This window comes from Pyrus communis, chromosome 2, assembly GCF_041283825.1.
Source record: "Pyrus communis isolate YQ-2024b chromosome 2, ASM4128382v1, whole genome shotgun sequence".
Taxonomy (NCBI): domain Eukaryota; kingdom Viridiplantae; phylum Streptophyta; class Magnoliopsida; order Rosales; family Rosaceae; genus Pyrus; species Pyrus communis.
The window spans coordinates 26,913,298-26,931,841 of record NC_142566.1 but is presented as its reverse complement, the minus strand read 5'-3'; the positions used below and the strand labels follow the sequence as shown (position 1 = coordinate 26,931,841).

At 40.5% G+C, this 18,544-nt stretch overlaps 1 protein-coding gene across 2 annotated transcripts; it reads left to right on the top strand.

Annotated features, from left to right (window-relative positions):
• The first annotated feature begins 4,235 nt into the window (after window positions 1-4,235).
• On the top strand, window positions 4,236-7,041 carry LOC148698844 (OVARIAN TUMOR DOMAIN-containing deubiquitinating enzyme 5-like). 2 transcript variants are annotated; one of them, XM_088690009.1, is made up of 3 exons: window positions 4,242-4,891; window positions 5,844-6,190; window positions 6,300-7,041. In XM_088690009.1, exons 1-3 carry the CDS (start codon window positions 4,771-4,773, stop codon window positions 6,363-6,365), a joined length of 534 nt encoding a protein of 177 aa, XP_088546135.1. In that variant the 5' UTR covers window positions 4,242-4,770; the 3' UTR covers window positions 6,366-7,041. The 2 variants fall into 2 exon arrangements, 1 of the variants encoding a protein (XP_088546135.1); XR_015960033.1 differs by having other exon boundaries at window positions 4,236-5,114; window positions 5,844-7,041.
• The last annotated feature ends 11,503 nt before the right edge of the window (window positions 7,042-18,544 follow it).

Genomic DNA, 18,544 nt, shown 5'->3' with positions numbered 1-18,544 from the left:
AGGACGCCATGGAGGTCCACGGAGGAGAAAGGCGAGAGTCAGGTTCCCGGCTGATGTGGCCTGAGCAAGTAAATGAATGATCCAGGGACAAAGAAATTGTTGGATGCCACATTTGTCTATGAGATTGTCGTAACACTTAGTCAGTTTAAAACGGGAAGAGTAGCAACTTAAAAAGGGAAGAGCAGCAACAGTTTCTTAATTTTAACTCAATTAGAGTAATTGTTCCTCAACTAAAAGTCTATTACTATTGGTCTATCAACTCATCAAAACGTGCAACTATGGTCCCTTAACTAAAAATTAATTACCATAGATCCCTCAACTTTAATCCAACTGTAGAAATGGTCCCTCAACTTTAATCTAATTGGAGTAATGATCCCTCAACTTTAACTCAATTGTAGCAATGGTCCTTCCAACATAACTCATTTTGACAAAATTCTGATGAAGTTGACGAAAATGACCATAGTTACATGTTTTGATGAGTTGAGGGACCCCAATTGTAGCAATGGTCTTTCCAACATAATTCATTTTGACAAAATTTTAATAAAGCTGACGAAAAGGACCATAGTTACACATTTTGATGAGTTGAGGGACCAATAGTAATTGATTTTTAGTTGAAGGATCATTGCTTCAATTTAATTAAAATTAAGGAATCATTGCTACAATTTACTCAAAATGAAAGGAGAGGATAAAAGGACAAAGACTATCCAACAGATTATAACAATGACCTATTGACCAGGATTACAGCTATTCACCTAGTCAACAATGAATATGCATAAAACATGATATGATTATGTATGCAAGTAACGACCCCAAAGCTTATTTGTGCTAAGTAATAAAATTATCTTAGTACACATTGGATTCCTTAACAAGTGGAATTTTTTTTTTTCAGTTTAGAAGTTTAGTAGTGATTATTTCTTAAGATATTTTTTTTCACCAATTTTAATCTATATTCTTGTAACACTCATCATTCGTTAATAATTTGTGGATTGGCAAGTTTGCTGCAGGATGGATTGAGGGGAGGCTTCTTTCAGATAGTCTGTATGAAATACTGGAGCGAAATAAATTGTGGAGTAAAAAAATAATTTTGAAAATTCTGGAACTAACACATAATTTTTATTTACAATTGGCTAGAACGACCCTATTAATTTTAGCTAGGTCCATCCGTTCCACGTGCAGTTCAACTACCACTAATGTAGTATTAAGTTTAATTTTGAGACCGATGTTTTACCCTTGGATTTGTTCACTAATTATTTCTAGCGGACTAGCGGTGCATATACAGTTGTAGATGGGGTGTGACATCCCACATCGCCCAGGGGAGTGATCCTCAAATGTATATTCCCATCCCTACCTAGCACGAGGCCTTTTGGGAGCTCACTGGCTTCGGGTTCCGTAGGAACTCCGAAGTTAAGCGAGAAGGGGGCTAGAGCAATCCCATGATGGGTGACCCACTGGGAAGTTGCTCGTAAGTTCCCAAAAACAAAACCGTGAGGGAATGGTAAGCCCAAAGCGGACAATATCGTGCTACGGTGGTGGAACGGGCCCGGGAAGTGGTCCCGCCCGGGGCGGGATGTGACAATTTGGTATCAGAGTCTAACCCTGGCCGTGATGTGCCAACGAGGACGTCGGGCCCCTAAGGGGGGTGGATTGTGACATCCCACATCGCCCAGGGGAGTGATCCTCAAATGTATATTCTCATCCCTACCTAGCACGAGGCCTTTTGGGAGCTCACTGGCTTCGGGTTCCGTAGGAACTCCGAAGTTAAGCGAGAAGGGGGCTAGAGCAATCCCATGATGGGTGGCCCACTGGGAAGTTGCCAGTGAGCTCCCAAAAGACTTCGTGCTGGGTAGGGATGGGAATATACATTTGAGGATCACTCCCCTGGGCGATGTGGGATGTCACATGGGGTAGGTGTAAGGTGGCACAATAAAACTTGAATAATTTGAATCGAGGGAAAACCATATTTCTGATAAGTTTTGTTTGTATCAACGATCACACAAAAAACACATTTAGTTAACTTTTTTTTATTTTTTATAAAGGTTCTACATTTATTTACTTTGCAATTGTTTGCGTTTTTAGGTTTTAGAAATAAACTAGCAAGGGTGTACGTGTGACACTATAGGTTGTAAAATCGTATAAATATGTAGAAATTTTTAAATATATGTATAATAAACAATACTATTTGCATACATGTATAAATTTATTTACAATTAAAAAAAAAAAAAGCAAAATAGGTGTCTAAGGAGGGAATGAACTGCTTATTGTAGAAAGTATTTTTGCAACTTTTATAAAACAAATTGGTTAACCAATCAACTTTCGAAAATGTGGTCTCACTACAAAAGCATGTGATCTCAAGATCCTTCAGTCAACAAAAATAAAAAGTTCATAATTTGCGTATGGACTCGAGAAATAACATATAGCCGGGCGGGAAGGTGCAAGGAAAGTGATTACTATCAATTATGGATTATTTTAGGTGATCTCAAGATCCTTCAGTCAACAAAAACAAAAAGTTCACAATATAATAATGTTTGCGTATGGACTCGAGAAATAACATATAGTCGAGCGGGAAGTATGCATTATTTTATGTTGAAATTTGGAAACATTTGAGAAGTAACATGACAACAACTACATAATAAACATAAAGTGATTAAAGAATCTATAAACCCAAATGTGAAGGGATAATTAACAATTATTCTATAAAATAAACCTACTCTAACTAATATCGAGACCTTTTGTAATAAAACTACACGTCTGACGGATTGGACAGTTGGTAATTGCCACGCTGGGGATAGTATCGGTGTGTTAGAGTAGGCCCCTGAGCCCATTGATCCAAAATACCAACAAAAGAAGCAAAATGCACAGTACTGAGGTTTCGCCAGTAAAATAAATTTGTTTCATAAGACAAGTGAGAACTTGTTCAAGAAATGACGTAGAGTACTTGGTTGGAAAGCTTAATTCTTTCAAATTGGCGCTTGGCTTGCTTACGCGCAATGTAACAATTTCATATAACTGATGACCGGGATAAGAAAAAAAAAAAAAAAAAAAAAAAAAAAAAAAAAAGAAAAGAAAAAGGTACTAAGGTAATAACTCACAAGTGAACTGTTGCCTGAATGAACTTGAAAACGTAGATAAATGCACATTTCGCTTCGTTAGTAGCAGTTGAGAGTTATAGCTTGTTTTGAAAAGCTCACCCCTCTTCATGCCATAGAGAGACGTTGCTAAAGCTGCAGGATGGTCTTTCCAACTTGAAATAAACGAACGCGTCAACATACTTTGCCGGTGGAACATAGCAGTACGGGAGATCAGCATTGGATTAGTGCTGCTCTTGGTCCTCCTTTAATATAAAACTAAGCCTAATGCCCTGAACATACACTTCACTTTGTGAAAACAAATTCTCCATAAATCTCTTCTCCTTCCGTTTGAACTTAAAATCAAAATTTGCCCGTTTTAACAATGTGGTCCAGAATGTTGTTGAAACTAGACCTTTCCACTTTTGCAAGAATATAACATCACAAAATATTTCATTCATTCCATAAATGAAAAGAACCAGACAGACTCCAAATGGCATGTATTTGGAAATGACAAGCACCAAACAGGTACGTTCATGATGTACTCCACCACAAAGCTTGTCTCCTTCCTCCCAAGAGGTAATGACTGGAAAAGAAATTGTGTCAGCAATCATTTAATATACAATGGAATTGACATATCGAACAACTGCAAGTACCTTCACGGATATATCAAGATCTTCTTCGGGTATTATTCCTGAAGGATGATTCTCTCTCTTCCTAATCTCTCAACCCTTCCCTCCTCTCCTATTTGAACTACTGCAAGTACCTTCATGAATGGTGATACTTGTGTGTTTTCTAAGAGCTGCTATGGTCACTTGTTGCCATTTTAACCGTTGATACATTTGAATTTTCCGCTTAATTTGTTTATGTGTATTAAGTTGGGGTTGATACTATCAGCACTCACAAATGATAATCGTTGACTCATAGTAGGTCATAGCTAATTCTATCGATCGCCTACTACTGATGTATAGTAGATAAGATACATGGTTAGATCATAATCTACAATTCCTCATCGTTGATGTCTAGAATTCCTAACAATTGATATATTGTGATCAGGCTTTGGTATCTCAATAATCCTGACCGTTGATGCATTATTGGTTAGGGATGCTTTGATTCATCGCCTACAATTCTAATTATTAACGCATTGTACGTAGGTCAAAAATGCTCCAGGCCATCATCGGCAGTTATTAATGGTTGATGGATTGTGAAAACCTATAATGGGTACATGAACGAGTGAAGATATATGGAAGTTAAATGCAATTCTTTGTATATCTTTTGCTAGCATGAGAACTTCATTTCATCAATATGGCATGACAGTTCTTGACCTTACTGAAAGTGACATTTTCATCAGAATAGCTGCTGTTAATTGTCTTGTTGTCTTCTTTATATTGTATGAAAATTGTGAAGTTCACCAAAACCCTAATCGTTTTCATGTACCAAAACTCTTGCAATTTCTGCCATTGATGGACAAACAATATTTGACCTACCGGTGGCGGATCCAGGAAAAAATCTTGAGAGGGTCAGTGAGGAAATAGCTCACACGCAAATTTGTCTGGACGAAAACAACACATACATTTTTAGTGTGGTATTTTCTTGAATAATTGGTGTGTTATAGTCAATGGCGGAGCCAATGCGGGGGCATTGAGCTCCCTTGACCCCAATAGATTTGTAACTTATCCCTTTAAAAAATAATTTGACCCCTTTAATGAAAGAAGCCAGTTTTTCCAGTACACAGTCCACACCAGATCAGAAAGAAGCCATCATTCCTCCCAGCGATCTCTCTTGTTCTCCAGGTCGCGTTCTCCCGGCTTGGCATCCTTCCTCTGGTAAGCTTCTCTTGTCTGAAATTTCATAATTTATTTGTTTGGGTTTTTAAATTTAGGAAGGGGAGAATCTGAATGAAAAAGGGGTGGGAAGAGTGAAGGGATGAGGTTTGCAGTGATTAGTAGAGTGTAATAGGAATTGGACGTAAGGGGTTAGGGCTTTGGCCGTGACAAGCTTCAAAGGCTTAGCTTGCGATCGCCGTCGACGGCAAGGGAGGACTCTCGGGTAAGTTGATTTCATTCTACCCATCAGCTGAATTAAATTTGGAATTTGAAGTTCATAGTCCTAGCATAATATTCAAGAATCCAAACTGTTGATTCAAATTATCAGAACCAACAAACAGAGTCCAAATGTTGGTTTTTTTTTTTTTGTTTTTTTGCTTTTTCTTTTCAAAGAATGTTAAATTTCAAATCTATGTTGTACTTTTGTTTATGGTAAAATTATTCATTGGACTTTAATGAAGTTCCTTGTATAGTTGGTGTTAATTTTTGTGATTTGATTGTGTGTAGTATTTAAATATTTCTTTAGTTTCTGCTTTGATTTTAGATGATGGGTCAGGCTGGGATTTTCTCATCAAATCTGCGTTATTGGTTCTTCTTTTTAGATTTTCTTGTGATGTTGTATTTGGCTGGTGGTTCCATTGGTAAAGCAAGTAAGATTAACTCTTAAATCTACATGGTAAATTTGTAATCAAACGCAAACGCACTTGTGGTCGTCTAATATGAAAACTTATCTTCAAGATATTCGAAACCATGTAATTTTATTGGTAGTATTTGTTTCGACTATGACATGCATAAGGCGTTTTCATGCTCTCCAAGAAGTGGTTGAGAATAAGAATGAGGATTTGTCGTAGTTTCATTGAGGCTGGTGCCTTAAAACTGTTAGTTCTACTTTGTTGACTTTCCCATAAATCATTCATGTCATTCCCTGTTGACGACATGTTTGCTTATATAGGAAAGAGATCAAAACTTCAGGACAAGGAAACTGAAATGAAAAGGGCAGCTGCCAAAGGGAGCAAGGATGAACAAAAAGCTAAGAAAAAACAGGTGGAGGAAGAGATTACTCGGCTTTCTGCTAATCTTAAAGAAAAACATGCTGCAGAACTTGCTTCGTTAGGCTATAGTGCTAGTAATGGTAATGAGAAAACTAAACTTGACACTTTAGTGAAGGCCATAGCTGGTGTTTCTGTCACCAGTCAACCTGAGCAGGCAAAGCCCAGCAAGAGTTTGAAGAGGCGAGAGAAGAGGGCTCAGCAAGATGTAGCCAGGGAACAAAGAATTCAAGAAGAGCAGAGCAATCTAGTAAGTGATCGAATGATTGAAAGCTATTTTTTGACCCCATTGTCTTAAATTCCTGGCTCCACCACTGGCTATAGTCCTCTTCCGAGCCTTATTGCACGGTTGTTGTCAGACGAAGACAAACCTCCGATTGAGTCTGTCAACGGATATTGGCATACGCAAGAAACTTGGTCGATAGATACCGACAACAATGCACACAAAGACACTAGCAAATGGTGTAGAGTCACACTCAGCAACAAGGTGCGTTAGAGACATTAATACGCGAATCTGACGTTATCATATTTATGGCCACAATTGAATCTGCCTAACTAATCTCTTCCTAACTTCTTTTGGCCAAAAAGTTAAGAAAATCTCAGGTCTTAACTTTCTTGACAACAATGCTGTGAATGTTGTTTCAATACTGCTGACAACAATTCTCACTTCCATTGCCTGCGTTTACGTTTTTTGAGATCGACCTGCTCAACCAAATATCTTTCCATTATCAGCTAAGATGGTGTTGATGCAATTCGAAACTGATTCATGTAGGCAGGCACGATAACAACAGTCCATCATGGTAAACTATGATTTGGATAAATGGTTTAGCAAATGCCATCCTTCTGACAAGTGTGGTTTGAGGAACTGATACTTCAAGATGGCTAGCGAGCAGCATTGTAAAATTTCCGGCTGCAAAACGTGCGTCGTTGAAATCTATTCGAGCTAATTTCGAGTCACATTAAGCAGTGAATTTGATTTTGTTCACACTTATGATCACATTGTATGTATATTGGCCTTGATCCTAGACCCAACTTGCCTTAATCTTACAATTTTTTGTGTGGCTGTAACTGATTTTGTCTTGGGAGTTATTAAGTTAGAGTTAATCAGTTTTTCCTTTGGTGTGGCGAACTAATTTCACTAAAATGGATGAATTTCGTAAGAATTGGCACCAAAAAGTTCATTTACCGAAGTGTACACTGACCTGGAGCTCACCCTGGCCTAAGGGCGGCTCTGCCCCGCCATCCTTAGATGTAACCATGTGTATTTCTCCTTTTTACGTGTCTTATCACGTAAAAAAAAACAATAAATACAAATCAAATATGCAGCTGGTTCACCAAAGATTTTGCCAGTTTAATTTACTGTAGGAAGATCGTGGTCTAGGATTGTGAACACGAAAGATTCCTTGAAACAAGAAACCAGAATAACGTGTACAAAATAATATTTTTGTGTTTATGATTTTTGGGGTTACGATCTCTCTTAAATTTAGTCCTCTGATTCTATCTCCGTAAGATCTAGATTTGTTGATCCAAGGGCCGTCGAGGCTTGAGCTTGGATGAACAGTTGTAAGTTTCTTCAAGGGCCTTCGGGGCTTGATCTTGAAGAACGATTGGATGTGCGGATATTCAAGGGCTTTTGGGCTTGATCTTGAAGAACGGTTGGTTTTCTTCAAGGGCCGTCGAGGCTTGATCTTGAATGAACAGTTGGTTTTCTTCAAGGGCTTTTGGGCTTGATCTTGAAGAATAGATGTGTGGATTTGTTTGTTGATCCAAGGACCGTCGGGGCTTGATCTTGGATGAACAGTTGTTGAACGGATCTTCAAGGGGCGTTGGGCTTGATCTTGAAGAATGGGTGTATGGGTTTGTTGAGGTTGTTGATCCAAAGGGCCGTTGGGGCTTGATCTTAGGATGAACGGATGATGAATGATGAACACTTTCTTCAAGGGGCCGTCGGGGCTTGATCTTGAGTTGGTGGGAGTTCTTCAAGGGCCGTTGGGGCTTGATCTTGAAGGAGGATTTGACGAAGAACGAAGAGTGCTTTCTTGATCCTTCGGAATTCTTGGGAATTTGGATGCTTGAGAGCTTTGGAGTTTCAAAGCTTCAAGGATTTGGGGAATTCTCTTCCAATTTGGGAGTAGAGAAATGTATTTGTGAATTCCTTGATTCCTCTCCAATTTGGGAGTAGAGAAATGTATTTGTGAATTCCTTGATTCCTCTCCAATTTGGGAGTAGAGAAATGTATTTGTGAATTCCTTGATGCTTGATACCTTGATGGAGAAGCCTATTTATAGGCTTTGAGAATGAATCACTACCACAAAATATTTTTTTCCTTTCCAAGCACCATTGCCTAATTTTCCCACTTAATGCAATATTGAAATTGAAGTGGTGTAACTTATGGCCTAATTTCCCACTTAATACCATTTTAAACTTGAAGTGGTGTAACTTATGGCCTAATTTCCCACTTAATGCAATATTGAAATTGAAGTGGTGTAACTTATGGCCTAATTTCCCACTTAATACCATTTTAAACTTGAAGTGGTCTAACTTATGGCCTAATTTCCCACTTAACACCATTTCAAACTTGAAATGTGTATGCTTTGTCATTGCCCAAATGAGAAAAACTTGTTTTGATCCGTAATGGATTGAAGTGTGTTTGCCTTGTCATTGCCCAAAATGAGAAGAAAAACTTGTTTAATCCTTCAAGGGTATTTCTTCCTATTTTGTTGAGTCACACGCCATGTGTACAATTTGTACAACACGTGGCGTATGCCATGTATGCCTTGACACGTCAAAACTTTAATGCATTGGTGAACATTTTTTTTTTTACTGAAATTTCGATGTCTACAAATGCCCCCACTTCAAGGCGCGTCGTAGACATGTGCTTGTCACGTGTAGAAGATGCGTTTTGAAGTCCCTTAATGTAGATGTCAACCCAAGGGCCGTCGAGGCTTGATCTTGAATTGGGCTGGAAATTTCTTCAAGGGCCATTGAGGCTTGATCTTGAGTTCGACTGGAAGATTTTCTGATTTCCTCCAATCGTTGATTTTCCTTTGTGCTACTCTTGAACTGGGCAGCAGGAAATTTCTTCAAGGGCCATCGAGGCTTGATCTTGAGTTCGACTGGAAGATTTTCTGGTTTCCTCCAATCGTTGATTTTCCTTTGTGCTACTCTTGAACTGGGCAGCAGGAAATTTCTTCAAGGGCCATCGAGGCTTGATCTTGAGTTCGACTGGAAGATTTTCTGGTTTCCTCCAATCGTTGATTTTCCTTTGTGCTACTCTTGAACTGGGCAGCAGGAAATTTCTTCAAAGGCCATCGAGGCTTGATCTTGAGTTCGACTGGAAGATTTTCTGGTTTCCTCCAATCGTTGATTTTCCTTTGTGCTACTCTTGAACTGGGCAGCAGGAAATTTTGGTCTCCCCCGAAGGTCTGAGCTTTACTCTTTTTTTCTGTTTCTTTGTTCAATCTCTCCAATTCGTATTGAAGAGGGTTAGAGGATAGCTCAGCATATGCAGTTGTTGCTTATCTCCACATGCTTTAATGTATCATTTTCACTTGCCTTACTTGCTCCCCTTTGCAGAAGTGGTCCCTTCTCTGGAAGTGTATCAACCGTTGAAGATGACTACTCGAGAGCAACGCTAGGTAAGCAACCAGGGAATAGATTCCAGGCAGTCGGTTCCAGATCGGAAGACTGACTCCAAGTGCCGGCTGATTGCTTCTTTCACTTTGCCATGCGAGTAAGAACAAGGACAAAGGAAAAGACAAGGAAAAAGCATGATATGAGATACCTTTGCTTTCGACCTTGATGATATGAGATACCTTTGCTTTTGAAGAAGCGGCGAATGGATCAGCACATGTATTTGTTGTGCTTGTCTCCACATACTTCAATCTACCGTTTCCTCCTGGGTCATCTGTACTCCAGGCATCTGGTATCTTCTTTGGGGAAGAAGAAAAAATTGAGTATTTCGAAAGGCTTTGCTGGGAGTGCGCCCTCAGAGGTGAGGAAGAGTTGGGCATTTTTTTTTTTCAGGTCTGCCTTGCCATAAAAGATGAAGGTCGACATATATAGGGATTTCCCAATAGCAAGTGGTGGTTATGTTCTTTTACCCTTGTCGACAAACGTCTCTTCGATTTTTTAACAAGCGTCTCTTCGATTTCTGAGCGAGCGCCTCTTCGAAAAAGTAGTCACGGGTGCGGCTCTGTCACCACGCTTGTTGACAAAGGCGCGTAGTTGGGATGATAACCTTCACGTGTTTTCAACTTTGTCAGAGATCTTTTGACAAAGTTGAACGCGTTATCTGAAAAGCCGCGAAAGCGTCGCCGAACTTCACGCAGGAAAATCCGATTTTTTGAATCGGTGGTCGTGTCGCCTTGGCTTTTTATAGAGGTATCGATTACCTCCAACATGCACACTTTGAAGATCGCCCGTTTGTGAAAATCGTCTTCGGCCCTTTCTGATTTTACTCCATCCACCTTTCTCTTTTAACCTTTTGACAATGGCTAACCCGTCTAACATTTGCTTAGATTTGAGTCTCAGCAGTGATCCGAGTGCGCCGCGTCAGGTAAATGTATGGTGCCCTTCTTTCTTATCTTCTAATGGCCCTTTGACAGGTGAAGATTCTGTGATGAAGGACGCAACAACAGCTACGATAGTAGCTAGGAACTTCCTCACTCCAAAAGATAGTAGGCTGCTTTCAGAACGGTCCGATGAGTTGGCCGTTCAAGAGTCCCTAACTCTCAGTGTTCAGTGCGCAGGCTCTGTGTCCAACATGGGCCAACGCCTACTTGCTCGATCCCGCCAAGTGGAATCATTGATGACGGAGGTGGGAACTCTTAAGCAAGAGATCAAACAGCTTAAGCACGAAAATAGAAGTTTGCATGTGCTTGCAAATAACTATTCGACGGGCATGAAGAGGAAGCTTGATGAGCTACAAGAATCCAGTGGTCGAATTCAAAGAGACCGTCAAAGTGACCGTCAAAGGCTTGCTGCTTTCTTCCAGAGGCACCTTTTTCCTGGCTCATCTAGCGTTCCACCAAGTATTGAGGCCTCTTCTTTGATGCCTCCCGCTTCTGTAGTTTTCCCAAGTAGTGGGGCTTCACGTGAACAACCTTTATGAAAGCTCCATCTCTTTTTTTTTTTTTTTTTTTTTTTTTTTTGTACGCACTTGTAATTTCTCGGAGATCAATGAACATGCTTTACTTATTTAGTGTATTGTGCTAAATACAGATAAAACATATACATCACCAAGATGTGTTATTTCCTCTTTTTTTTTTTTTTTTTTTTTTTTGATGATGTGACTGTACTTGAAGTTTTGAAGTTTCAAGTTGCCTACGTACCCTTGGTTGAGGAGGGATCAAGTCATGACGTAGTTCAAATGAGTGATGATTTTTTTTTTTTTTTTTTTTTTTTTTTATGATTTTGCCGTACACAGTTTATGCTCTTGCGGGCCAGGAGCGTTTGGTGCCGTTTGCAGTTTCAGCTCGTGCAGGCAATGAGCGTTTTGGTGCCGTTTGCAGTTTCAGCTCGTGCAGGCAAGGAGCTTGGTGCCGTTTGCAGTTTCAGCTCGTGCAGGCAAGGAGCGTTTGGTGTCACCTTTTAGGCTCGTGCGAACGAGGAGCTTGTGGTGTCGTTTGCAGTTTCAACTCGTGCAGACAAGGAGCTTTTGGTTGTCGCCTTTTAGGCTCGTGCGAACGAGGAGCTTGTGGTGTCGTTTGCAGTTTCAACTCGTGCAGACAAGGAGCTTTTGGTTGTTGCCTTTTATGCTCATGCGGACCAGGAGCGTTGGTTGTCGCCTTTTAGGCTCGTGCGAACGAGGAGTGTTGGTTGTCGCCTTTTAGGCTCGTGCGAACGAGGAGCGTTGGTTGTCGCCTTTTAGGCTCGTGCGAACGAGGAGCGTTGGTTGAATTTGTCAAACGATCTTAGAGAGGCATTCCTTGCAATCTTCATAGCAAGGAGTCTTGACCGAGTGATTGAAGAAGTCTTTGGGGAAGAAATCGCGCATTGTGATGGCAACGGACGATCTTTGTGTCATAACTTCCTCATCCTCAACACTTTCATGTAGGTTTGAAGGTTGACGGTAGCTGCTTTGTCCCCTTTCCGATTGGTGAACTTGTGGAGGAGACCTATGTTTCTTGTGCATTTTCTTTGGAGTGACATAAGTCCATCCTTCAACTTCACTTGACGTGACTGACATGGTTTTGGAGCATGCCCCCAGCGGTTGAGGTGAAGATTTTGAGTTCAAAGAGCCAGAAGTGACGGTGGTATAGTTTGACTTCACCATATCATTAAGATCTAGCTCGATGATCCCTTTCTGAGCTAACTTCATGATGAGATCTTTTAGCACAAAGCACTTTTCCGTCGGATGACCAATGAAGCGGTGGAATTTACAGTACCTTGGACTGTCAGTACGGTTCATCTCTTCCGGCCGTTTGCACTCAGGTAGGTCGATCACCTTTTTGTCAAGCAAGTCTTTCAACATGGCAACCACGTCAGAGTCAGGGAATGGATATGTCTTCTCCTCAAGCTCCTTCAAAGTGCGTCTACGTATCTCTTGATCACGAAAAGCTTCGGTTTGAATCGCCTTGCCTCGTGTATGGGTTTTGACTGGAGTTGTGTTGACCGTCATTGCTTCCTTGGTGGGTTTCCACGCAGCCTTATCCACCTTGGGCCCCAAAACTTTGTCATTCTTGTAGTCGGCGATCTGTTCTTTCTTCTCATGACGGGTGATGCTTAACTCCATATCATGGGCGCGGGTGGCTAACTCCTCAAATGTTCGTGGTTTAATGCCTTGAAGGATGTAGTGTAGTCCCCACTGCATGCCTTGAACGCACATCTCAATGGCAGAGATTTCTGAAAGCCGATCTTTACAATCCAGACTTAAGGAGCGCCATCTATTTATGTAGTTGATGACAGGTTCATCTCTCCACTGTTTCGTACTGGTCAGCTCTAGCATGCTTACAGTACGACGAGTGCTGTAGAAACGGTTGAGGAATTCCCTTTCTAGCTGGTCCCAACTGTTGATAGACTCGGGTTCGAGGTCGGTGTACCAGTCAAAAGCGTTACTTTTCAGCGAACGTACGAACTGTTTGACAAGGTAGTCTCCCTCTGTCCCAGCATTGTTGCAAGTTTCAATGAAATGGGCGACATGTTGCTTCGGGTTGCCTTTTCCATCGAACTGCATGAATTTTGGGGGCTGATAACCCCTTGGCATCTTCAAAGCATCAATCTTCTTGGAGTAAGGCTTTGAGTACAGTACGGAGTCATGCGAGCTTCCTTCGTACTGTGTCTTGACAGTGCTTGCGATCATCTCCTGTAGCTGCTGGATAGAGAGAGATTCCATGAACGCCGTTGCTTGGTCTAGCTTCAGCTTCTCTTCGACTTTCTCCACTGGAGGCTCCTCTTCTTCGTCGACTTCTTTCTTTAATAGGCCAACATTTGGGTCGACTTTCACGTCGGGCAGCGCATCTAGTTGGTTGACAAGTGCGGCAATCTGCAAGTCCTTCTCTTCCACAGTCTGTGTAAGCTTTGCAATTGCTTCGCTCATTTGAGCCAGTTGTTCTTCAACAGAGGTGACGCCGATGGTCATGACTTGTGCAACCAATAGACATGACCTTCCTTCAGACATCCATAGTGCTGATGAAGAACCCCATTGGCCATTTTGGGGTGTCATCTTGTGTGCCTCAATAGCATGCTTTGGTGCCCCCATCAAGGTCAGGTGGATGACCGACTCGCGCCTTTGATGCTGCTCTTGCTTGCTTAGCAGTACCAACTTTGCAGCGGCATGTTGAGAAGTGGTTGTGGCACCAATGGATGCTCCATTTGCGGCGGAAGTGCTTATGCTTCTTCCCTTGGTGGTTGCAAGAACGGCTTGTCCCTTGCTTGATGCCATTGATTTTGGAGGTGTGCTTTGGTTGTTGTCAACTCCGTAACCATGCTCCTTCAACTTCTTTTGAGTTTTGTTGAGGTCACGATCTTTGTCGTTGACGGTGTTTGAAACCTTCTTTCCAAGATTTGAAGAGGAAGCAAAGTCATGCCTAGCCTTTGACATGAGTTCGTAGGCATTTGGGTTAAAGCCTTCTTCGGTCTTCTTAGTTGGAAGAGAGCTTGGTTTCACTTTGACGCCATATTGCGCCTCCAGACGGTTGATGAGTCCGGCGGTTTGCAAGTTTTTCTCCTCTGCAGTCTTTAGCAGCCTTGCAATTGTTTCCTTCATCTGAACCAACTGTTTTTCAATGGAGGTAGTGCCGATAGTCATGACTTGTTCTTTGTTTGAAGCCATGGACTGTGCTTAAATATCTTGAACGGAGACAGAGATGAGAGGTAGAAATGATCCCACCGGGCGTGCCAAATTTGTGAACACGAAAGATTCCTTGAAACAAGAAACCAGAATAACGTGTACAAAATAATATTTTTGTGTTTATGATTTTTGGGGTTACGATCTCTCTTAAATTTAGTCCTCTGATTCTATCTCCGTAAGATCTAGATTTGTTGATCCAAGGGCCGTCGAGGCTTGAGCTTGGATGAACAGTTGTAAGTTTCTTCAAGGGCCTTCGGGGCTTGATCTTGAAGAACGATTGGATGTGCGGATATTCAAGGGCTTTTGGGCTTGATCTTGAAGAACGGTTGGTTTTCTTTAAGGGCCGTCGAGGCTTGATCTTGAATGAACAGTTGGTTTTCTTCAAGGGCTTTTGGGCTTGATCTTGAAGAATAGATGTGTGGATTTGTTTGTTGATCCAAGGACCGTCGGGGCTTGATCTTGGATGAACAGTTGTTGAACGGATCTTCAAGGGGCGTTGGGCTTGATCTTGAAGAATGGGTGTATGGGTTTGTTGAGGTTGTTGATCCAAAGGGCCGTTGGGGCTTGATCTTAGGATGAACGGATGATGAATGATGAACACTTTCTTCAAGGGGCCGTCGGGGCTTGATCTTGAGTTGGTGGGAGTTCTTCAAGGGCCGTTGGGGCTTGATCTTGAAGGAGGATTTGACGAAGAACGAAGAGTGCTTTCTTGATCCTTCGGAATTCTTGGGAATTTGGATGCTTGAGAGCTTTGGAGTTTCAAAGCTTCAAGGATTTGGGGAATTCTCTTCCAATTTGGGAGTAGAGAAATGTATTTGTGAATTCCTTGATTCCTCTCCAATTTGGGAGTAGAGAAATGTATTTGTGAATTCCTTGATTCCTCTCCAATTTGGGAGTAGAGAAATGTATTTGTGAATTCCTTGATTCCTCTCCAATTTGGGAGTAGAGAAATGTATTTGTGAATTCCTTGATGCTTGATACCTTGATGGAGAAGCCTATTTATAGGCTTTGAGAATGAATCACCACCACAAAATATTTTTTTCCTTTCCAAGCACCATTGCCTAATTTTCCCACTTAATGCAATATTGAAATTGAAGTGGTGTAACTTATGGCCTAATTTCCCACTTAATACCATTTTAAACTTGAAGTGGTGTAACTTATGGCCTAATTTCCCACTTAATGCAATATTGAAATTGAAGTGGTGTAACTTATGGCCTAATTTCCCACTTAATACCATTTTAAACTTGAAGTGGTCTAACTTATGGCCTAATTTCCCACTTAACACCATTTCAAACTTGAAATGTGTATGCTTTGTCATTGCCCAAATGAGAAAAACTTGTTTTGATCCGTAATGGATTGAAGTGTGTTTGCCTTGTCATTGCCCAAAATGAGAAGAAAAACTTGTTTAATCCTTCAAGGGTATTTCTTCCTATTTTGTTGAGTCACACGCCATGTGTACAATTTGTACAACACGTGGCGTATGCCATGTATGCCTTGACACGTCAAAACTTTAATGCATTGGTGAACATTTTTTTTTTTACTGAAATTTCGATGTCTACAAGGATATGAAAAGATTACAACAGAAAATGATATATAGTTGATTTATAAAAGAAACTATGATTTTTACTAGATATCAATCACGTTCGATGTTGTATTCCAATACATTATATATTTGTTTTGTTCTGTTTTGTTTTGTTTTGTTTTGTTTATTTTACTTTGCTTGTTGGTAATTAAGGTACACCGTAAGCACCACATCATATATACAGAGAGATTTTTCAGTGTGCCGGAAACATAGTTCGGTTTATTAAGTGTCATAATACAAATGGTTGAATTTTTTTTTTTCACGTATCTTACAAATTGTATTATAATACTTAGTGTATCATGTCGTGCCAGCACCCTAAAAATTTCTCATATACATAGGCTCAAATCTAAAACAGATGGGCATTTTGGAGAAGATCAAAGAAGAAACGTTATATTATTCTTGTGAGAGATTCCTTTTAATGTTCATAAATGGTAGCTAGTTCCGCATGGGTACATGTATGCATGCATGCACACATACATAGATAACACGTCCAAAACCTGCAGTACAAACAAACAAGATCAAAGCGAGAAATTCACAAGATCCATGACGAAATCTCGATCTGGTCTAATAAACAAGCAAGGATTTACATATATTTCACTAGATCATAAGCATTTGCAGGTATTTAGTAAGAATCGCGGTCGAAAAAAAAATCGTCACGATACTTATCAAGATAATCATCTGATTGGTAGAATATTGCGGTGATACTAGGTTAATTCGAAAACAGATTCTCCTAAGAAAATCAAGATGCAGATCATGATACCTCTCATGACTTAGGGATTGCTTGAGAACCAAGTAAGAACGATGAGTATAAATGGAGAGAGATAGATGCATTTCTTCTGAGTTCATTGTACAAACCTAATCTTGGTTTAAGCACCGAGCCTGCATTTCGAAGCACCAACGCTGTGTAGCGAACGTAATTTTGATTTTCAGCACTCTGCCTACAGATCTTCTTAGTTCATAGCATTAATAAACTTTTCGCTGTCTCCTTCTTGTGTAGTGTAACTTAATATCTAGTTATAATTTTTGTTTTTCGACTGAAGAAAGTACATTTAGTTGGGAGGACATAAACCTCTTGTTTTTAACTTTTGATTCTACGGCTGCTGAATTAATTAATTTGTTATGCATTTGACTGCAGAGTGGCATTCAAGTTATCACTTGAAGATGTTGGAACAATTGTTCATATTTACCAGGGGAGGACTAATTCTGTGGACGTATAAAGAGCTTCAATGTGCTCTTAGCGGCCATGGGTCCCAGTACTTGGAACCTTCATCGAATTCTGCCTTATGGAGGAACCGTCTGGCGCAGCAGCAGCAACATCATCTTTGGATCATACTCGCCCGGGGGCTGCTTACACACTCAAATGGACCTTCCATGATGAACTTCGCCTCGTGTTTCTTTCTGTTTATAATCAGAAAACCTTCCATGATGTCTGGTATGTGGATGAACTGCTTTCGATGGCAAAGCATAAGTTCTTGGAGATATATGATCTGACGAGGGATGTCTACAATGATTTTGATGAACCTTTTCAACAACTTATGAACTACATTAAAATCCCAATTCAGTACCCTTCCCTTGACGAGGAATTCAAATATCTGATTGAATACCCTCGCCTTAACAGGGAGTTTAATCAGTCTGTTAAAATCCCAGTTGAATACACTTTCCCAATGCGCAAAAGGCTGGACTTCAAGGATACAAGAACAGGGGTGGTTTTCGTGTATGTTCCGGAGGTAAGTATTTGTATTTGTATTTATCTTAATTCTTTATTATCTTTATCTATACTCTTACTCTAAGCTGATTAATTACTAATTATGCTGGTGAATTTCTTAAAGAATGCCATTGGAGAAGTCTGGCCTCGAACCAGCTTTGAAAGCTCTCAAAGAGAAGCTGATCATTACCAAGAATGTGGTATATAATTTTGTTTCTTAATTCAATTATACCCAATCTTATGCTGTTGCCTTGATCATCAAGTTTCTTAATTAATTTCATTTGTAATTGGTTTGTGCTTTTTCATAGGCCGAGGCTGTAGCTGAGGAGCTATGTGGATCAGTGGCAGCTAGTCTTGAGGCTAAAAAGTTGCCATGGTTCACGACAATATCTTCTGCTGTGCAGGCAGCAATGGAAGAAGCACTTTTCGTATTTTAACTCTTACTGTGGACTCTTCTCCCATACTGAACCCGCAGAAGAATCTGCCCAGGAAACCTTGCATTTTCGCTTACATTGACACCACAGGAGATTGGAAAGCAACCAGTCCGGTTAAGGTAATTCATTTAAGCCTAACGCATGACAACACAATTGGGTAACATGGGAGCAAGCAAGATGTGGCTCAACACGTAAGTAACATGCTTCGATACCATAAAAAATGTTGAGTCATTTAAGCCTAACGCATTCTCAACACACTCCCTTTTGTGTGGAGTCATTTAAGCCTAACGCATGACAACACAATTGGGTAACATGGGAGCAAGCAAGATGTGGCTCAACACGTAAGTAACATGCTTCGATACCATAAAAAATGTTGAGGTATATAAACCAATTGGTAATATTAGAGGTAACCCAACTCTTTATGAGGACATGCAAGATCTTTAGTTCTCCAAAGTGAAATTTACATTCTCAACCGCATACATATAAACATACGTACATACATGTTTAACATATATATATATGTGTGTGTGTGTGTGTGTGTGTGTATGTATACATAGATGTGTATATACGTACGCACATGTGGGTACATA